The sequence below is a fragment of the Tauraco erythrolophus genome, chromosome 11, assembly GCF_009769465.1.
Source record: "Tauraco erythrolophus isolate bTauEry1 chromosome 11, bTauEry1.pri, whole genome shotgun sequence".
Lineage (NCBI taxonomy): Eukaryota > Metazoa > Chordata > Aves > Musophagiformes > Musophagidae > Tauraco > Tauraco erythrolophus.
This window is the reverse complement of record NC_141475.1, coordinates 18,744,625-18,767,880: the sequence shown is the minus strand read 5'-3', so window position 1 is coordinate 18,767,880 and position 23,256 is coordinate 18,744,625. Positions and strand designations below refer to the sequence as shown.

At 39.1% G+C, this 23,256-nt stretch overlaps 1 protein-coding gene across 1 annotated transcript in view; it reads right to left on the bottom strand.

Annotated features, from left to right (window-relative positions):
* Nucleotides 1-23,256, bottom strand: part of ARMC9 (armadillo repeat containing 9) — a 67,111-nt gene that overhangs the window by 2,707 nt on the left and 41,148 nt on the right. The window contains exons 19-25 of the mRNA XM_086618039.1: nt 22,680-22,770; nt 21,311-21,369; nt 14,825-14,929; nt 13,974-14,089; nt 9,626-9,750; nt 6,017-6,164; nt 1,246-1,418 (exon numbers count right to left, since the gene is read on the bottom strand). Coding sequence (XP_086474165.1) covers nt 1,246-1,418; nt 6,017-6,164; nt 9,626-9,750; nt 13,974-14,089; nt 14,825-14,929; nt 21,311-21,369; nt 22,680-22,770 — 817 coding nt within the window. The remainder of the gene's footprint in view (nt 1-1,245; nt 1,419-6,016; nt 6,165-9,625; nt 9,751-13,973; nt 14,090-14,824; nt 14,930-21,310; nt 21,370-22,679; nt 22,771-23,256) is intronic.

Here is a 23,256-nt window from a genome sequence, read left to right as displayed (position 1 = left end):
TACTCTCTAGGTCAAAACCTCCCTTAACCACCGAGCACATTCACTTCCCTTGCCTCATCTGGTCTCCCTGAATGAAACCACCCCATCTCCTTGCACATGTAACTATGTGGAACAACAGTGAGTGAGCAACACAGAAGACTTAGGAAGCTCTTTCCAGCTCTGTTACTAGGTTATGTCAATTCTCTGCATTTCATTTTCCCTACTTGTAATGAGGAGCTAACGATATACACATTACTCAAATTTCTTGCAGAGGTCTGCAAGGTATTATGAGTTACCATGTTTTTAGGAAATGTTTAAAAGATAACAATCACAGCTAAAGAGTAGAGCTGATGTTACACTATGATCAAACAATCATCACTAAATGTCTTACGGCACATTTGGAATAAGAATATACAGCACATAGCTCCTGCCATTTTCATTGATGATGGACCCAGAGGTGTATTCGACTCCAGCTAGTCCTATCCACAATCCAGAGGAAAAACTTACTCATTACTGAAGAATGCATCTTTCTTCCCCCTCGCCCCAAATACCCCCCCCCAGCTTACACACCGTATACTTGTTTGCAGTTGTATGAGCATCTGAGATCAACATTTCTACTTTATTGGGCTTGTGTTGGCTGGCTTAAAGCAAGCGTCCATCTTTTTCCCTCCAACCTCAAGTCATGGCCCTCCTCTCTTCTGAGCCCAGTACAAACTAGTACTGATTACACTTATTCAGGCAATGATACATCCATATGGTTCTTAAAGACAAGTCTCCAGCAGAATGATGACTGCCACAAGCAGCACACCATGCTTGGCTGCCCTGAGCCCATCTTCTGAACTGACATCTGGTTTACATTCAGTTGCAGCATCAAAACACCCAGGGATCTCAATTCAAAAACATTAAACAAGTTATACAGCAGAGTGACCAAGTGTCTAAAGAAAAGGAAAAATCTAACGACATCTAGAGAAGGTCTAATCTGAAACTACAAGCTTCCCCCCGAACTTCTGAGCATTTGGGCCACTTTTCTCCACCCAGAAACAGGAAAAAGCATGTCTCAACTGCTCACATGACAGCCTGGAAATAGGAGCAGTATTTGGCAGGATATAATTACATGGTTGTACATCCTGCAGATGACAAGTACAATGTCATATACTCCTGGCACATTTGTAGCATACGACTTCATTCCTGGAGAGCTACTGCAGCGCTCCCTCCTCTCCTTCCCCAAGGACTGACAAACAGAATGACGACTTTTTTTCCACTTACTCTGTCTGCTCCTTGTGGATGATCCTGAGGAACTGGAGCGGGTTGTTTGTTGGGGTCCAGACTGAGAGAACTGGGGGGCAATGGCTGGGATCTTTCCCTTTCTAGGGCTGGCACTCTGCACTTCAGGAGTGCGAGGGATCTTTGGTTTGCTGGTGAAGGCTGAGGGAAACTCGCTGTAGGAGGAGATGGAAAGGGTCAGCAGTGCATGGAGAAATATGTATGCATAGTAAGTCTGCAACCAAGTGAAACCTGCAATACATGCTGTGACAGCATAACAGACTGCTCAAAATTCAGGGAGACTGCAAATGGAAAGGAACATGGCATCACCGCACAGCCTCTAAACCTGGTTCTATCGACCTGTCTGTCCTATTCAAACCTGATTCTTTGGATGACAGGATTAAACAGGTTAAGTCCCCTGCAAACAAGTAACAGATCTTTAGCTTGCTTTCCATTGTATTTATCACACACACAGACTCAATCTGAGGTGCAAAAACCATACAGACATGCTACAGCACAGGAATACATCCTTTTAGGGCACAGACACTATTACTTCTTCCAGGTATAGGTCACAATCTTGGCAGATGCAGGCAGCCTTCCTGGCTCCCAGCTGTGATGAGATTTCTAGAAGTCCCTGAAGGCTTCGTCAAAAGAGCAAAAAGCTGTGATGGCTTCCATGCAATAAATTCTCTAAGCACACAGGTTCCTTGTTCACACTGAGAACATAAAACAGCTGCTGCTGTTTCACAGTCTGCATGTGCTGCAAGAATACCATTCTTTAAAATTTAGTCCATGACTGTGTGAGGATACACTGTCCTTCCCTGCCCCCAGCATCACTATATTATTTCTCAGGTACAAAAATGGAGTCTACCAGGAAATAGTTAGTCTGTAAAATAATTCTGAATCTATATTAATGTTTGCTCTGGTGAGTCAATTTTCTCTTAAAAGGAGAAAAGGTTGACAGAAATAACAGCTACATGAAAAAGTTCAACATATTTAAAAGGAAATAAAAGCAAGGCTAAAGGCAGGAGATCGAAAAAGGTGCCATCTAAAGACAGGTGATTAAAAAGGAAAGTCCTCATGTTATTAGCTCCATCAAAAGAACCCTTTGTGACGATCAGAAATGGTGATTAGGAGGATTTTCAAGACATTTAATCTCCCCTCCTCCCCGGGGAATGCTGCTGAGTCAGTGCTGATTAGCCCTTCCATACGCCTGCTTCACCCTGCACAGAGATCTGAGCGTTTCTTTGTATTTTAAATAGCAGTAACTGTCTGTATTTTGCATGTGTATATGCTAACTATTAAGGACAGAGACATGCTAGTTGGTCTGCTAAGAGCCATCTCTGTAGTCCTGAGCATTACAAGTATTACACTTGTCTCATTTCAAAAGAGGAGGTGGCAGATGGTAGCAAAAACATACTAGCAGACAAAACCAAAAAAAGTAAGATGGGCTAGATAAAACCCCAAGCCATGGATCACAAACATATTGAAATACCTCTCTCCATAAAATAGTTTCATTGTTATTGCTTGCCTGTCATTTTACTCACTTCAGTTCAAGAGCCGGATTTTCAATTCTTTAGTAATCTTATGTATACTATGATATGCTAATGTAGATTTAAAAAAAAGCAAGATCCACAAGCTCCATAGCAGTTTTTGAGCCATCAATAAGCTTCTTTTCCTTATTCAGCAATAGATAATAAAACTCTGGATCTGTATTCCTATACATTAAAAAGTGGTTTTATAGCCATGAACACTTCACAGAGTTTCCCTGCAGTGACCTAGGGCAGCGAGACCATGAGCACTTTGCAGGTAAAGCAAAGTAATGCAACCAGCATCACTATACTTTATCAAGGAGAGAACACACAATGGTCACACAGGGCAGCTCACATCTCTCCAGGAAAGGATTATATGAAATAAACTGGTAGCAAACACTGTAAAGTTTTTTTTTTAAAAAATCTGCTGTTTTTCTGACAGGAAGCAGAGCAGTTCCCTGTCTCCATGTGTCCAGATGTCACAGAACCACCTCATCTTTTACTGTATCAATAAATAGGCCAAGATCAACAGAAGAGAATGAATCCTCAGAATAAGACAGAAAGCAGCTATTTGGCATCCTTTAGAACTTGATGAGATTAAGAAAGAAGCAGCAAAATCTACTGTGGGAAAACACTCTGTAATATTTAGTAAAGGAGTTATTTATGACAAAGTGTGGTAATTTGAGAGCAAGTGCTTGAATGAAAGAAAACCACAACCAACCAAAAAAACCCAAAACCAACAAACCAAAGCACAACAAACTCACACAGAAACCTGCATTTGCATTGAGAAGAAAACAAACTGTTTACTTGGAAAAACGGAAAATAATTGTCCATAAAAAAGTGCACAACAGACTGACACTGGGATCGAAATAGTCAACCAGGAGATGTGACAGGACTTGAATATGCAAAGATGAGTTCGACTATTTTCTCCAAGAGAAATACACTGGGACTTTTGGTCATTTTTACCAGACTATCAGAAAGGCAAGACCATTAGAGCGCTCAGAAAGCCCTGCAGAGTTTAAACTATTTATGATGATGATACTGGACATAGACACAATTAAAAAACTCCAGCTTTTTCAGCCAGTCACAACTATAAACTCAAGTCTCTTACAAACTCATCCTTGATTAGCTAAAAAGCACAACAGATTTATATTCTCACATGATCAAAATGCAGCAGGGAACAGCAACACAGAGGCAGCTGCCAGTCTGACATGCATCAGCTAGAACAATCACTCGTTCCTGTGGAAATAAACCAACTGCAATAGACATGTCACTACTAGGGCTTCATTCTTCTCTCAGACTGATTTAGTGTAATTGCACTGATCTCTGTGCAGTTAAATTCCCAAGCTAAGAAAGAGAGAAAATAGCAGCGACCCCTTCATCATCACTCAGCCCTCCTTTTCTCATACATACTTCTTCCAAGAAGGTCTTAGTATTAGCCTAGTAGGAAGGAGACACCTCTTACAGCGGTCAAAACTATGACTAAATCAGCGATTTATTTGCTCTGTTTGTCTTGCAAACAAATTAAGGTATGCTTCCAAGAGCAAAAGAATGAAAAGGCAGGTCTAGCTATTGCAACACCAACATATTAACAAAAGACCCTTGATACAGGAAACCCTGTGTTCACTTGGACTATGAACGGCTACATTCCCATATCCGTAACTTGAGACTGCATTTGTAAATACAAATTATTGTATGCATGCTAAGGAAGCACACAATAAAAAGATATTATCTTCTTCTGCAGGATACTGCACCTGTGCCTTCAGTTAGAGATCCATCTATTACTGAGATTTAGACATACATTTATGAAGATTTATGAAGAAAAATTAAAGGTTACTAGAGACATGTCTTTTTAATAATAGATTATGACTATGGAGAAGTAAAGCCTCTCACCAAGGTGGAGGGCAAGATGCTACCAATTTATGATTTCTTGCAAGCCAAAACCTGAAAAATAATCTCTCTCTCCATCATAAAGCAAGCAATTTGGCCATAAAATTCCAACAGTCTATTTTTATTTGTAGTATGTGCTTAGCTACTGTTAGGAAAGGCAACAGAAATAAAACCAGTAACATCGGGATAGTGGTATGACTACTAAGCACTTCAGCTGCTAACCAGTGATAATTTGTTGACAATACATATATAATTCCTCACATCTCACCACAGAAACAGCACAACTGAGAGAAAAAAAAACCAAAATGATCACCACACACAAAAAAAAACCCACCACAAAACCACACTAAACCCCCAAGCTCCCCCCAAATCACACACAGGCATCTGTAGGCCAGAAAGAAATAAAACTCTAAGCAGAGTCCAGTTTTCAGAAGTGCTAGAACTTTAACTGACATAAATAACTAGCACTTCTGAAAAATCAGATCCATAAGGAGCTGCTTAGACTTTTCCTTTAACACATCTCCACCCATTCTGTGTTTTATTTCTGTGTTTTATTTCTGGAATGTACTTACTTTTAAAATTTCTCTACACTCACTGTTTAAAACTTGGCCCAATCAAATTAGCTATAGGAAAAAGCTGTTAATGTCTGAAGGACACATGCGAGCCCTGAAAAACTTCAGCAAACCTTGGTCCAATAGCTAATGAATTCCTAGTTCTCATCCAAGATATAACATCACAGTCCTACATATGACAAAGGCTTCACAGAGGGCTCAAGGTATGAACAGAAGGAGAGCAAGATCTGTCATCATCTTTTGACAGAAATTGTTTCAAGAAGAGTTGAAACCCACTACTGGGAGAACTTAAAATATTGCCTCCCTTGCTATACCAGTCTAGTGGATAAATCGGGGACTCTGGTCAGCAGTGTTAGCTACTCAGCATGTTTAAACAATCTGAATCCACTTAAACAATTTTTCTTCCTTCTGCAAGTTAATTCCTGCCCTGTTCCTCCAGTCTTACCTATTTCTTTATTAATAAATGATTTTTCATGAGTTAGAGTCAAGTCATCTAAGGAAACAATCAGGAAGTTTTATTTGCAGAAGGCTGCATTGTGCAAGTGAAGTTCATTAATAATGCCTTGCTTGAGACTTCTCCCATTCTGGACCAGATGCTTAGAAATTGAGCAGCTGCCTCTGGCACAGCTAAGGGTATTTTGTTTGGCAAGCACCACCACAGCTGTCTCAGGCCAGACTACATCATACATCAAATGACTTCACAGATTGTCTTTATAGCAGCACGGAATTAGCTGGTAAGTTCCCTCAGACTCCTCTTGCACTTTTATCTAAAATACTTACCTGGATAAATCATACTTATGAGATTGCCCATTCGCTTTGTCCTGGGTGAAGTCAGTAGATCGGGAAGACAAGACATTGTCATCAGCCGGGATGTTTCGGTCCGTTCTATGGCCTGATGAGAATACTTTAGATGACTTCATTTCAACTGCTATTTAAAAAACAAACGCAGTTCAGTGAGGAGTTGTCAATTTTACCAGAAACACAATCAAGTCACAGTTCCTGCTGTATGAAGGAAACGTTGAGATAACGGCAGGCTGCTGAGTTAGTGTGGCAGAGTACATTACGGCTCACCAGCCGAGCCAAGCCAACTGCAAGCGTGCATGCTTCCAGCCCTTTGCAGTCGGAAAGTAAAACATGCTTGGATTGTTTTCAAAGCAGCTATACTCCACATTTGCAACGGGCTAGGAGCATGCAGACCATCAGTTAACATATATCAGCTAATGACTGATATCTCATTAAAGCCACAAGAATGCAACCCCTTGCAGCTGTCTGTACATATGCACAGTAACAGGCAGCCACTGTGGACAAAAAAAAGCGTTTTACGCTTCTGTCAGACCTCAGATCTATTACACCTGTTCACTATACTTCACTTTCTGCCTTGCGCTAATGGAGAAGGGAAGGACAGTCAGTTTGCTGAGAGACAAACGTGCAAAAGTTCAATACAAGTTTAGGGAAAATCCCTAGGTCCATTCCTCCTGTGCTCAGGACAAGCTGCCATCCTGATGTGCTCTCACATGCTGATATGGATGCAGATCAGGTTACTTTCAGACAAGCATTTGGCTGCCCAGCACATGTTCTGTCTGACACTCAGCATCATACACGTAGTAAGATGACTAGGGTTCATCTTTAGTCCACAAGTTTTCTGCTCAGAGGAGACAAAAAAAGAAAAAAAAGTCAGAATTATTGATTCTTTACCAAGGAGATAAAAAGGGAGGATGGACTCAGACAAAATCAGACCAACTCAAGAACAGCTGAATGAATCCAGGCATGGAGGACATTAAGAACTGTTTTCATTTTTAGAAACCAAAAGAAGATAAAGGTTTCTTGAGGCTAAACGTAGCTTCCTTGAGATATGACTTTGATGATGCTAACTGTTCACATGAAGATTTTATTCTAATTGGGTTTTTTTCACTCTTGATCTCTTACTATCCATTTCACAACTTCACTGCATGAAACTGAATCTCAAAGTATTCATGTGATGCTGGAAAACACATATTCTGAAGTGAGCAGGTTCCTGGTACTGCATAATGACCATCAGATCAAGATCAGAACTCCATAAACTGCATATTTATTTCACAGTAAAGATGTTTGGCAGGGCATGATGACAGTCTCTAGAAGCAGTACAATTACTTGCAATGTAGTGTTCCCTGCCATATCTTAGAAGGCACTAGAAGAGAAAGGGCTTTTTCCCTATTGTTTTTAAATTAAAGCCTTTCCAATACAAGAATTACTAAACCTACTGCCTTTTAGAAAACAGGGGATGTCCAAAGACCCAGTTCAATTATCATTATACAGAATGAAAGTCCAATCATTGACACGAACAACCAGAGGATCCAGCAATGCAGTCTCTTTTATCTTCTCTTAATCCTCATTTCTAAATCCCAAAAGGTAAGACAGACAAGCATGCATTTCACTGGCTACTTGCAAAAATGTGAAATAAATCTCTGGCAATCCTTCACATAGCTCAGTGTTTTTTTATAGCCTGGATTGTGGTAGGAAGAATTGTTTCTGCCACACACAAAAATTATTTATCTTTTTACATGTATAATGCATATAAACTTGCAATATACCATATATTTTGACATCCAAGATTTTTCTACAAGAAAAGAGAATATAATCTAGTTCTTTTATTAGTATCCACTTATGTATAATATTGACTGAAAACAGATAACAAACTGGTTTAGACAGAAGCTACCAGTAAAGTTCTGGCAACATGAAACATTAAAGTTGGCAGGAATTTCTTGAGCATGAAGGCTTTAAATCAATATTCTCCATCAAAAATGAACAACATTTACTTGCCGACTTACTCAGCTTCCCTGTTTAAACTTCCACACAAATCTCTACAAGCAAACTGTCAGACAGCAGCACGGAGAAGGAGAAAAAGGTGAGTGAATGCATTTCACTGGCAAGATATTATCAAAATATGGTTCAGAAGGCACACTGGGCTCCTGATGGCTGTGTAATGCCTTAGAAATTGCATCCAATTACACTTTAAAACAGCAAATAGGAACACTTTTGTTATTTGCTTGGCTTCATTTCCTTTATGGAGCATGAATATGTAAAATTCCTTTTTTTTCTTCTACATAGGAAAACTGTCATGTCAGTATGCTTTTGATTAGTTTACAACCTCTGCTGTTCTGAGATGCTGCCCTTGGTGAGCCAACCTCCCTGCAGAACGGGCTCAGCTATGTGCAAGGTGGTTCGGTGCAAAGCGAGGCTTGAAGACAGCAGCTCTTGTTCCTAACCAACGGTGAGAACCCAAGTGCCCATCTTGAGCTGGAGCTTCATCGGCTTCTATCATACGGCTTTCATTCAGAATGTTATATTTATCAGCTCTAGGCATTATGCAAGCAGATTCCTGTCTGAAAGACCTTAGCTACTTTTCTCAGAATCCTTTTCATTTCCTCTAGGAAATTTAAAAAAAAGGAGAGAGAGAAAAAAGTATGCTATTCCTTTACTGCTTCAAAGCATATTTTTCAGCAAAGTAAAGGCATGCTTTGTCTGAACTTATTAATAATTCTGTACTGGATATGCTGCAAAATCCTTTATCTAAGACTTCAGAACATTTTGCCTTAAATTCCTAATTGGAAATGTTAATGAATCCCTGCAAGAAGGTTGAAACTCCCACATCCGAAGCTCCGTCATCCTTTGGATATCAGAAGTTCAGACATGAAGTATTTCAGAAGCCTATAACCGTTTAAATTCCATCACGTGTTTCTGAGCTCTCAGGTCCAGCTGAGTTTGCATTAATTTCAGTTTAAATTGCGAGGACAGAATCTTTAGCAGCATCACCCACAATGTAGCTATACAGCACTGGGCTCCCCATCCTCCACAACCTTTTATGGTTTGAATATAGTTGCAAATCTAAGCAGATAACTGCAGCTGCCTTCAACTTCTCTACAGAGGTCTGGCCAACAGAGCCTGCAGGTGCCAGCAGACAGTGATTCATTTAGATCCAAACAAGGGTATATTTGATCAAGTAAGGGGCTTTTTGCCTGTTGGGAAGCGCACTGACTCTAGGCTGCGGCTCCTTCCCTAGGCAGAGGACATCGCGGCGTGAAATACAGTATGCTTCGCACATCAGAAGCCCCGGGTATGATCCTTGGCCCTTCCACAGGAAGCAAGATGGAGTGAGGCAAGTGAGACCACTGGTCTCTGCTGACCATATATTACCTTCTGTAGCCATTCATTCAGCTCAAGCCAAAAGCCAACTGTGTGCCCCAAGGTCTTGCAGACTGCCCCGGGGTCTACGAAAAGAGGGCTAGTTCCAAGGCTACATTTAAAAAAAAAAAAAAAAAAAATCTACAACACACCAGTCAGGCCCCAAACACCTGCCCCAGACAAGACAGACAGCAGCAGTTAACAGCAGCATTCACAGAATATCCTTACATGAAGGGGAAATGCAGACATCAGAAACGCTGGACCTGCTCCCACCATGAATGGGAGGATGACCACTCAGCAGAGACTGCAGCTTTTCATCACTATCATGACAGGAACCGGTATCGTTTTCTGGCCTGGAGGAGAAAGGAGGATGCGGGGTGATGAATGCTTGCAGTACAAAAAGTTGCATGAGAGTAAATTCTAATGTCTTCTAATTGTCTGTAATGATACTAAAGATAGTGAAATTATATTTCATATTGCAAACTAGTGCTGAGGACATAATTTAACTGCATGTAGCTCCCCAAACCAGCTGATGTTAGATGTATTTGAAATTGACATTTTTTCCTACTGCAATAAAAGAGCCATGGAAAGGAAACCGTAACTCCTTGCAGTCTGAAGACCCAAAATACCAGCAGGACACTTAAAGAAAAAGACTGTGGCAGTGGGCCTGAGAGGTCTTCAATGCTTAACTTTTTCAAGTGTTTAAGATTTGCTCCTGAATATTAAAACTATTACAATTTACAGAGTAATATGCAATACAGACTTAAAGCAGATAAGAAGTAGAACTGTTGATTTCCCAATTGAGGCGGATCAGTGAGAAACTGAAGCAGCTGAAGGACAGAACAGGGACAAGATTGCTTAGTAATAAGCAACAAAACACAGCAGAAACAAAAGGAGTGTGAAAAGTGTGTGAAAAGAAGTTGACAGAGACAGAAAGTTTCCCTGCCTAATATCAGGTTAAGGTAACCAGACCATATTTCTAGTGAGAAAGGATGCAGTCCAAGGAGGCAGTTAATGATTTCATAGCTAAATCAGTTTCTAAGGAAACAGCTAGTAGAATATTAAGTAGTTCAGTCCCCCTTGAGTGAGCTCAGCCAGTGAGTCTTTAAAGAGGAAGGGGGAGTGGGGGAGGAGAAGAGAGGGGGAAAAAAAAAAAAGCAGCTTTCCAGTAATTCCTGGCTCCTTCAGCTCCATACAGCAAGAGCTTGTCCACATAGGGATTCCATGACAATCCATCTGAAGTAACTAGAGCCTTGCCTGCACTGGGAAGTCACAGAAAAATTAGCATGGAATAGCTGCTACATGTGCAGCGGCTACTCAGCATTAATTTTCTGAGTGAATACTTCTGTTCAGCACTAGAAATCTACACCCCCCCCTCCCTTTTGAAGGTCCAATCCAACAACTCAGAGAGATACGCTGTATCTCCATCAACTGCTTCCTCTTTCACAATGTTTTTAGAATGGAAAATGGTACATTGAGTCTCACATAAAGCACTTTAAACAAGTTTATATTCACTTAAATTCTGAATGCAAGTGTTTACATAACTTTTTAATGTAGTTCAACTACTCTGCTGAATCCAAAACTGCAGATAATTCAGACCAACTGTCCTGGATTGTCCCCAGGTAGACAAGCTACATACGAGGCTAAAACGTCTGACTTTTTCATGCTGTTTCATCTGATACAAACACAAGCCACTTAAACAATTTAAAAATACGAAATACATCCAGTTCAGATATTGCTTTCAAAATAAGGCAGCTAATATATGGTCACTTTTATTGTCTTCCTCTCGCAAGGCTTCCTAAGGGAGTATTTCATTTTAGTAAATGAATTTGAACTAAAAGTAGAATAGCATAAAAGCCATCAAAGCTTGTCTTTTTCTGTTATAAGACATTCTTGAACTAGATTTAAACCTATTTACTGCAGTTTTCTTGCACACAAATTAGTTAGATATAAAATATAAACTTCTTATTCAGAGTAGTATCTCATGCTTTCTACTCAAAATAAGGGAGCACCAAACACTCATATTATTTCTACCATTTGGCCAGAGCAGGAGGCAAATTAATTTCCACATATTTTTACCATGCTAGATTTCTGCATTTTTCCTCCCTAGTTTGCACAGTGAGACAATCTGTAAAGACTGCTTCACATCATCAAACTAACGCTTCTCTTAGACCCAAAGCTACCAGAACGAGTATGGTAGAAAGGTGGTTTTAATTTCATCCGGCAGTGACCCGAAGACATCTTGTGGAGGCATGAAATGCATAGCTGTTCATAAGGAGATTCAAGCTTTGACAAAATATGGGACCTGCGTCACTCTGGTATCCTGGGATACTGGTAAGTAAACGTACTGCCTGGGTAGACGGTGGTAAAGAGAGGCACGCAATCACTCCTAGAGATTATTGTTGATGCATAAATTGCAGCATGGTACACGGCACCAGGAAATAAAAGCCACTCCCCTGGTTTTGCCACCGTTTTTCTGACTTCTCAAAGGAAACTCACTTCATTTTCACAAGCTTGTTTTTCTCTCCACTTATAAAGCAGGAATGTAATGCTTAGACACTCTATGGTAACTAAGATTTATTCCCAAAAAATACTTTCTAAATACACTGTAAGGCTACCCTATAACAGCCGATTCCACAGAACCAATCCAGGTGTCCTAGTCCACCACAGGCAAAATACTATGCAGGGAAAGAGGGACTTTAAACTCAGTATCACTGACCCCACAGTACAGTGGCACTGTATATTTAGTCATGTATTAGCCAGTTTAGATTTTTAAGGCCTGCAGTTCTTTTGGAGAACTGCAGCAAAGTGATTAGATAATCACTATGCTACTAATATGCGCTTGTATTAATTAGTTGCTGTTTTCTTCTTCCACACAAACACACATACATTTAACATACAGGGAGAGGGCTTGCAAAAGCTGTGGCTATTATGATGGCGCAAAAGTTGACCACTGTAACACAGGACACAAAATAAAACCTTCAAATCTGCATTTAGGCTACACCAGGCAGAAGCAGGCACTATGCTCAAACAGAGCATTTTTTTTCTCCAGGCTAGTAGTCAGAAGAAAAATCAAGACTCTGCAAGACAAATTCTGCCCTGGGATAGCCAAAGCTTTGTTTTCTGCTTTGGAAATGTGTGTTTCATTCATCTTGTTTTTTAAAATAAAAAAAAGAGATGTCTTCCAGGGATTTTTCCACACCCAGATCTGGTATGTTACACTTGTCCATTTTAAGGCCCTGGTAACACAATCAATATAATCCCATGTGAATAGTACAACTGCCAGAAAGTCATATTTGCACGACCCAGGAGGACTCCCAGGCAGATCACCTGCTTGTATGAATGCTAAAGCCAGCACAAGACAGTAGGGGGGAATAAACATGGTAAGATAAAGCTGGGACCACTCCCTATCCACAACAGCAGATTTATGTCAGATTCAACTACACCTGTATAACTACAGCCTAAAGTGGTCCTCCCTGTTTTCTGTATGGATCTTCCGTGCTGAAGTAGGGAAAAAGTGTATTTTAAGAAACAGAAAATACGAACATGAAAGTAAAGAATGGTGGGAGGGATGACATGGGACAGTCTTCAGACTTCAGGGCTGATATGATCTTCTATGTACCCCCTTTAACTTCTAATTTCATTACACTGTTGTATTTCAGGTTACCCATTCATTTGAATGTACTTAGCTATACCAATACTGTGACTTTTGAGTACTATCATCTATACTTTGTTACAATGACTTGTAGTCTCTCAGCTTAAGTATTTGCAGAATTGAAAACATTAAATCCTCATGATAAACTGCTGCCGGTATCGTAGCCACCTGGATTTGATCGAATACAAAACTGTATGCAACTGAAAGTAAAAAATATTTAAATTTGAGATTTCATTGATATTTTGCTTCCTCAGCCAAGACAGTGAAAAGAAGTCTTACCTCAGAAATTAAAAGATTAAGATACACTCGTTCTAATAGAAGGCACAGCATAGTCAAGGAGCTCCATGCTGTAAGGTTTCTTTATTCCATTTACAACACAGCCTTCTACCTCTGACCCAAATCACACCAAGAGCAAGGTGTCACAGACTCTGCTGCTGGAAAAAGTATTTCTTGCAAAGCAGGAAATCTGACATACCAAGATTTTTGACTTTCCCGTTTTCTTTTTAATCTGTTCTCTTATGGGAGGGCAGCAGATCTCCCCAGAGCAATGTACTTTCTTGCTTATAAAGTGGAAGATCCCAGGCATTTTAGACACTCCATGCAACTCCCCAGTAGAATATACTATGAGAAGACGAAAGGACTATGAACATGCAGAATATAATGCAAATTTAAATAAAACTGATTGGTAAACATTTACTCAACTATGCCAAGTATGTGACCTCAGCCAACGGACCTTTCTCTGCCTATAATATTCCTCTCCTTTCTTGTTTTTAAATTATCTTTAAGGAATGACAATGGCAACGCACTTTTAGGAGGGAAGGTTTATTTATCAGGCATTGTTGGATTTTTTTTGGTTGTTATTGTTTTGTTTCTTACAGGAGTTTAAAAATATCCAACTTGGTCTCATTTGTTTGGACTTACATTAGGTACACACTTCTGTGATAACCAGGCGTCACAGGTCTCTGGAGAGGCTCGTCTATACTCTGATGGACACCAGGAAACAGCTTCTTCTTGGTTTTTGGAGTATGAGTCATTATCTGATATACAGGAAATTAAGAAATGGAAAAAAAAAAAAGATAATGCAGTGGAAAGACAGGTAACTGGAGCCATAGAGAAAATTCTATAGAAATATTGCATCAGAAACTAAGTCGCATTCTGGTGTCACTAGATAAAATTCCCTGGAATCACAGTGGCTGTTCCATGACATCTCATCTCAGGTCACATTTCTGTCATCAGTATTGGTAGACCTACGGACTCTGGGATCCAGAAGGTATACAGTCACATCTATCTCAAATTAGTCACAGCACACTAAATGCTTTTCGTGCCTACTTTACACTTTTTTACTAACAGGCTTTTTGCTGCTTGAGGTAAGACATACAATACTTGATCTGGCACAACGCCTGCAGGAGCAGTTAACTTTTTTTTTCCTTCCCCAAAACAATTTCAGACCAGCAGAGTGTTTCAGTATTACCTTGAGGGCACATAACGCAAATTGCTGGGCAAAGTCACTGATGTAGCAGTAGAACCCTAAGGCTGCTTTTAGCTTATTATTAAGCCACAGCCTGACCACCTCCTGTGAAAGGGTAGCTCAAACTTATTCCACTTCTTCTGAACAGCAGCTAATAAAATCGACTGTGAAAGATCTGGACTGCTATGCAGGTAGAACCTGGCTCTAAAATCTGGAAAGATTTTAGAAAGTGATGAAACTGTTCAAATTTAACATTTAATCCAGCAAATTAACTTATTTCAAGATGTTAGTGAGCAGTACTCACTCCCAAGTACTCAGTTGTTAGCAGCTTCTCTCCTGCGAGTTCTCCCAGTTGAGGTTGCAAAACCTCATCTTTGTCCAGATCAGCCTCCATGATGTCATGGTCCTCCTGCAACAGCAACATGTGTGTTATTTGAGCCCAGGTTCCAAGAAGTTTTCATTTCCAATTTACTTCTCACTTCAGTAGCCACTTGGATGATGAGTACTTTCTAGAGAAATGACAGTTAGTACTGCACAGGTAAGTGGCAATGAACAAACACTTTCTGTCTTGAAAGTAGACATCTAGAGACAAACTCACTTAAACTTTTGATATAACTAGAAACTAAAGAACCCTAAGAGAAAAAAAACCACTCCTTTTTCCACAAACACTTTGCCAAAAAGTACAGTATGCATTTCAAAAGTCAGTGCATTTCAGCCAGTATAAAGTTTGGAGTTTCAGTTCCTGCAGATCTGCCCAAGTCAATCTAGTCATACAGTACAGACTGAAAAAAACCCACCTGATGGCATTTCTCAGCCACACTGGAGGCTGAGAAAAGGCTACTCTTTTTTTTTAAAAAAAAACAAAACCAACAAAACCAACAAAAACACAAACCCCAAACTTAAGGTAAGTCAATTCTAAAAAAAACCCCAACAAACCAACAACGAAAAAACCCCAAACAAACAAACAACAACAACAAAAACACAAGAAAGTTATCATTCAAGCAAAGAGGATGGAAGGAAACTTGACAGAAAACTTGTCTGGATCTTTTTATGTATCAGTATCATCTGAGCATAAATTTAAGTCAGACAATAACAATTAGCAGTAAAAGTAAAGTAACCACACCTTAAACCAATTCATAGTCTTTCCTGAACAAATGCTAGCTTTCCATGAAATTGAAATGCTCATATGCGTATTCAGCACTTTGGAGTACATCCCTTTACCTTGACAAAAACACTGAAGTAATTTATTGCTGTGTATTCCTCAAGAAGGAAGAAAATCCCCCAAACATTTTATTACCCATTTTCTTGAAAGAGGCATAATTTTTAATCGCTCATGACAAAAAAAAATCCTTATTGCTGGACATTGAAAACCCCTCCTAAAGCAGTGGTTCCTGAAAGGTGAGACCACAGGTGCCCGACAGCAGCTGGTTTTAGAGTTATGTGAAGCAGCAGCAGCTACTCAGGTTTGCAAGGAAGCTTTAAAGCTGACAATATGGGGCTGGTACAAAATTCTTGGAATGAGTACTTTAGGATACAAATATCACACGAGAAGGAAACAATCCTCTGTTGACTTTATTCCACAAAAACAAATGTAATCAACTTCTCAAGTGAAAAGTACCAAGAATTCACTCTCCTCTGCCTATTTCTAGTATAATCATGGCTGATTCATCTTTCACAGAAGTTCTCCAGCAAATCAAAAGTAGTAATACAAGAACAAGAGAGTATTTTCCCTTGTGTTTTGCTGCTGGAAAGAATTCTCTTCTGTGCTGCACGAGATAGCCTAAATAAGCCCTACCCCAGATGAAGAAAACACGCTCTGCTTTGGAAACGGGCTGTGACAGTAAACGTAAATCACTGCCAGAAAAAGTAAATGGATCGTCCTACTAACATGTATTGTAATGGTAATATAGAGAGCCTGGCATAAACTTCATTAAAAACAATGGCCACCGAGCTTTGCTGAGCCCTGGCGCACAAAGAAAACGAAAAGCAGTTTCGCTTTAGACTCAAATAGTTTTAAATAGTGAAAGTAAGAAACATCCTTTGCCACAGAGATTGGTCAATAATATAGATGCTTGGACAGCGCTCTACAAAAACAGCATAAGGAAAAAACATTGGAAGTGTACGCAGGGAAGGAATTTCCTACAATGGAAACGGCCAACTGATTCCAGTCTTTATCTGGTACAAAGCAACAAGACTACCATCGCTCAGACAAGCCTTCCGCGGCTCCCAGGTCACACCTGACAGCCTTGTGCGGGTGTTTTCGACACCCTAGGTAATCTTGAGACATCAGATGCCTGCACATGAACAACTGAAGCAGTTACAGAAACACTGCCAATAATCCACACAGTGTTCTGAAGTTCAGAGTATTATTTTTTTCCATAACTTATTTGTTTATGCATGGACTAAATAATTAACCTAGTTCTTCTGTAAGTGCTTTGAAGATACCAGACTGCTAATCCTCTTCATCCTCCTAAAGATGCATTCTCTAGACTCTCAGCCACAAGAGATAAGGGTGTATAGGACCTCAGGAAGATGTTCAATCTGCCTTTCTCTCCAAGGCAAGGTAAGTTACAATCAGCTCCTACTTACCTGAAAAGCTGTGTAGCTGTGAAAAATAACCCAGATAATGGAAAAAAACAGATAAACACTTGTAGACTAGGCAATAATCATCTATATCAAGCAAAGTAATAAAAAAAACCCACTCCAAACACTACAATATACTGTACTTTGAAAAAAAAAACCCAAAAGCTGCAAAGACTAGCTTTATAAATAGCTTAGTGGAAATTTTTTTTTTATATGGTACGTTAAGACAGCATCAAGAGCTAACAGTTTTCTTCAAGGATGCTTTACAGAAGATTAGTTACACCGTGCCTGGGTAAAGCGTTACACATTAGAATCAGAACATCACCCTGCTCTTTCATCCAGCTCTCTGCATGCATGATGTATTTTTCTCCTCACAGATCGCCTTGGTTTTCCCAGGTTCCACCTCTTCCAATATTCTGTTTGACACAGTTTTGTTACACAGAGAACTCTGGTTTCTGGGAAGTACCTCTTCCTGCCAGCCTTGCTGCCTGACATTATTCAACATACCAGGTAACAGCCTGAATATGTCCCTCTTCTGCCTCCTTGTACAGAAAAAGAGCTTTGACAGATGCGCCATCATTCCACCACTAAGATAACACAATTGGTGCCCTGTTCACTGTCGCTCACAGGCTGCAGCAGACGTTGGCAGAAAAGTCCTTTAATGTAATGGCTTGAAGTCCTGAGATTAGGTCGGTAATTAAGCTCTCTTTCTTTTGATGTATTCTCTAGCTGAAGTGTTTTTTCACACTATAGTTTATTATTTTTATTGCCAGGTGCTGAGTGACAGAGGATCAGAGGGTGTCTGATAGATTGTCACTGTGTAGTTATCTAATGTAGCTCAAATTTTTAACTAAACTTTTGAATTAGAGCTACAATATCACCTATTCACTTTTACAAGCAGCTTTTAAAGATGGTCCAAGTCAAATAAAAAGCAAATGTGAACACCAAATACTGAAGATAAATTAAGTTAGTATTTAACAGAGCAGCTGAGAGAATACTGAGCACCAGAAAACATGCACTGTGACTGTGGGTGTCAACGCACTCCAGATGGCTCACGTAATGAAGGTGGGCAGGTACTCCGGAAGTCAGTGCATCCTGAGCTCTACACTAGTTCATTTAAAGCTCAGCAGACAAACCCGAAAGCCAATTTATTTCTGAATAACAGAATACACATAGACATTTTTTATTCAGTTTATATTCTCCAATGTCACACATTACAGAATCTTAAATTTCTAAGTGTATGATGTCCTTAGAAATCCCAGAATTATCCTCCAACAGGCTAAACCACGTCTTGGCAGCAGTGTTTAGGAGAAAGTAGTCATTACCATAAGATCTGCTCAAAGCCAAGCCAGAATTCAACAACTCTAAATTGAACACAGAAAAAAGGAAAAAAACATGAAAGGTAATAGTAACAAACGAGGAGCCTTCACACGCTCTTGGAAACAAAAGCTGGGGCAAAACCTGCAAACTAAGTCTGTATAAAAGAGTCTTTTTGTTGTTTCTTATATTGTGCAGGTATAGATATTGATATTAAGTAGACCAGCAACACATTATAATATCAGTAAGCAGTCGGAGTGCATGTCATTAAACTGTCAATACATGGACATATTCTGAAATACATTCAGTCTGTAGTAGTTTTTAAAAGTTACATAAAGGCAAGACCTCTGATAAGGTTTTCCAAAACTTTCTGTTGCCAGATCACAACATCAGATGTTATCATAGAACCCCATCAAAGAAGAGTAACTCACAGCATTTCCAAAATACAAAAGGGCTCCAAGCATTGAGGCAGCGAGTCAAAAAATCTTTGCTTATTTAACAAAGTAACAACATTACGCATTTTGTGTAGCATTTTGCTGCTATGCTCTTTGTGCACTATATTTTCTAAACTGAGGGACTAAGAAACCAGGCCTCCTTGCAGAACAGAATCAGAGTTTCCAGCACTAACAAGGATTTAGAACATGCCACAATTAATGTTACGCTAGAAACAGTTTTAAATTGGCTTAATAAGACTTTTTCTTTTTAATATAATGGCAAAGCTAATGAAAAACTGGAATCAGACACTTCTCTGTTTCAAAAGCCTACTGTTATTTTTGAGTCAAATAATAAGTAGTGACAGAAGTTTGTTTTAAATCACATGATGGTTCAGTGGTAAGAATGCATTGTAAAATTATTTGGCCTAGAGCCTTGGCTGCGATCACGAGCAGCAGCAATTTGTCTGGGAGGGGTATGACTGAATAGGAGAATTCACCTTGCTTTCACTCCCAGGAGCGAGTAAAGTAATGAAAGTGTTCAACACTACTGTGCAATTCAATGCCACACCTTTCATGAAGGAGTTCCTTATGTTGGCTTTCCCAAAAGAACACAGGATCCTTCAAAAAAGTACACTGGAGTTCAACCGAAAATATCACTACCTTGGATTCTCGCGATACACCTAAGAACTCAAAGCCTTGGAACATCAGTTAAAAGGTGTTAAGCAGCATATTAAACAAAGGGAAGTTACAATGATTAATCCCCAGAAAGTTCATCTTGCACATCAAGCACTGAATTTGGGTGAGAGGAGTGGAAAGACTACTGAAAACTCACTTCAGGACTGCAGAAGGTGAAGCAATTACAATAATCTAATCCTGTTAGAAAACACAGTTTACTGTAATCCCTTAGAACAAAAGGGAGAGAGCTGATTGTTAAATAAAACTTCCTTGTAGCTCTAAATTTAGAATTTCCACATAGCTCTAGATTTTGGCAAAGTCACAAGGGTAATTAGTTCACATGTTCACCACCTATTGTGCCACAACACAGAAACTAGCTAAATAATGCAACCAGTGCAAAACTTACCTGGACACTGCCAGGCAAAGGCTGGATCCTGCAAGGTGCTGCACTTCACGGCAGCTGAGAGCACACCACACCTTTTACAAGCGGGATACTTAGATTTTTCACCACTTTCAAAACATAAAAGGCTCAATGTGCACTTGAAAATGCACTCGGTCACCCTGCAGTAACAAGGCAAGTTTTACACCATAGCATGGTCATCACCATTTGCTAGCATTTGCATTAACAAGCTAGTAGAACATGGACACAACTGATTTGGTAAGTTTTATATGTTTTATTCTTTATTGGTTTGGGACAAAAACTTACTTTTTGTCTAAACACTTGGTTTTCAGCAAATATGTTCTCCAATAGTATTTCTAATACAAGAACGTTTTGCAGAGATCACTCTCTGTCACTGATCTCATGGTATAAATGTACGTGTACATATACACCCATCTAAATATGCTCAAACAGTGTTCCAAGGACATCTGCCATAGCTGCCGCTCTAAATTTCTCATGCAATACTTTTCAATAAAAGAAATGTGCTACGTGATAGACTTCTTTCAGATCAAACTCCCGTGTCAATGCCTACACGGTGTATTTCCAAACCCTCCCTGTGCGCTTAGGGCAACGTAGCAACAGCAACATCACCAGTGAAGACTGGGCTTAACATTTCCCATGCATCATTTACACCTTGCTTTGCTTTTTAATTTAGATGATCAAATATGCTGTGTTGCTACACCTGGGATCTCATTATTCTATTCAGACGGGTTCTTAAAAAACGCTGAAGTATCGGTATAAAATGCATTTATTAGCAGAGCTAGAAATACACAGCTAAGCAATTTATAACTATGACAGTTTCTCATGTTTACTTTCTTTTTTTTTTAATAGGACTTATTTCTTACTTTGCAATTACTGTTTTCCTTCATTACATGCAAACATTTTATTAAATATATTTTAAAGTTTCTAAACAGCAAAAGAAGTCTTCACAGCTTGAACAGATTTTATGAAAATGTAACAACCTGTTTATAAACTATTCTAGCAATATACTGGTTCATTTGCTTCCTTTATTTTTAACTGCTAACACAGGTCTGCTTGAAAGCAAGATTTCTACTGCTACATTAACTCATCTCTTTACTTACTTCAAGCTATCATCTTTTATTTATCACAGAGGTGGTGACTTGCCAAAATAAAAGAGTAGAACTTCAAATAAAGATAAGGGAACAGAAACGGATCAAATTTTCTTGTTAATACACCCTGGTAATTGAATAAAAGGAAAAAAAAACCAAACCAAATGAAAAAATCCACCCAAAAAAACAAAGTCTGGCTTACTGAAACAAATATTTTCTTTCTAGAAGGTTAGGGATTTTTCTAAAAGGTGCCTGGAGGCCTTTAAACTTACTTCCTCATCTTCCTCTTCCTCTTCATCATCAGACACAATACTATCATTCAATGGCTCTTCTAGAAAGAAGCAAAACAAGAGGTGTAAGAGTTCCTGTGCAACTTAACAGAATCTCTAGTTATTGCTTCTCTTTTACAGCAGTAAGATTTAGCTTGCTTCTCATATAGACATCCCATTCTTTTCAGGACAGCTACTGGAATTATTTGCTCCTATAAAGCAATCTAGAAATCACTGAAATCAACACATATTTGGGAAAATGGTAGAAACAGAAACACTCTGAAATAGTTCTTTTCTCATAAATCCCACTATGATGTCTCAGAATATTTACTGACAAGACTTGAACAAAAGTGTGCACTTGCAAGTTCGTCTATTTTTCAATTAATTTTTAATAAAAGACTTTACTTCTCCCTACAAACACTTCAATATTATAGTGCTTTTATACATAAAAAGAAAGTATTCATGTAGAATACTTACTGTAACTTTTGGACAAACTCATTTCTGTAGAAAAAAAGCAGCCAGGCTTATACTGGAAATACATATGCTCAACTTTTACTTCCCAATCTGACAAAACCTTTTAAAAATACCATTCACAGAAGAAGTGATTTTTAACTTTGATGAACGAATATTGCATAGTGGCAATATAGTGCTTAAATATTTTATTTGTTCTTTTACAAGCCAGGACCATAAGATATGCTGTCTTCTGCTCTTTCCAAAAGCCTGAGAAAGCAGTCAAACTTGTTCTATTTTTACTGTACAGAAAGATTTAATCAGAATTTATCTCCTTTTCGTTATTTGCTTTCTCTTTCTTCAGCCTTCTTTTCAGCCACAGGGAATAGAAAACATAATAAATACTCCACCTCCTCATACTTGTCTGTATTAACACAGCAGCTACAACTCCTAGGACCCATCGACATACTCTCCAAAAAGGATGGTCTCTGCCCCCATTTCAGGATAAGCCATTTCAGATTAACAAAGCTACATTCTTCAACAGAACAAGAGGTGAGCAGAGACAGACCTAGTCCCTAAACCCTGCTTTACAAATTGTATCACCTGTTTTTGTGGTTGACAGCAGTCTCATTACTGGGAGGCCACTAATATGAAAGAAAACAGTCTATGTCATTCTATTTACAGTCCCAAAACTTTGGAATTGAGACCTACTCAGCCTTTTATTTCTTCATTATAATTGTAACACAAAAGGAAATGTTAAAATACATCTGACATTCAAGTCCTGACATTCATTATTCACCCTCTCTTAGACCCTCACACTATTGTTATTCTTTGAGAGTTTCAATGCCAAGTAAAAACATGAGCTTTCTTACGGCTTTTGTGAAAGATTTACAGTTCAGATAGTTGCATCTGTTCTTCTGACCTGAATTGAGCTGCTTGATAATAAATTCAATCTGTCGGATCATCTCTGCATTTCCTTCCTTGATAAAGCAGCGCAGAATTTCTTCCATTCCCTGGATGTAGTGGAAAACATTGCTAGATTAGTATTTCATGTGACCACAGTGACAGAGTTTTGTTAGCGAAAATGTCATTGTTTTGTCAGGAAAAACAAAGGTAGTGTGAAACAAGCCACTGTGTCCAGTTTGTCCATAAGCTTCCCAAAGACAAAAGAATTACGCTGTCTAGATTGCTTCTTGGTTTAAATACAGACACATCCATGATGAACAGCAAATTTTTACAATAGATCTTCTGCTTTTGTCTTCTAAACTCAGTACACAGTAATCAACAGAAAAGGGCAAATTTACATTCACAGATACAACAGTGCAAGGTTCAGAGACAGAAAGCAAAAAGCAGGACCTACTTTGACCTTCTTTTAAACCCAGATTCTCTCTTTGTGGCCCTTGATACGCTTGATGACATGTCTTTAATCATTTAAGATGACTTCCAATTCTCTGTGCTTTGTGAGGTAAAACATCTGACAACAATTATGTCTGCATAAC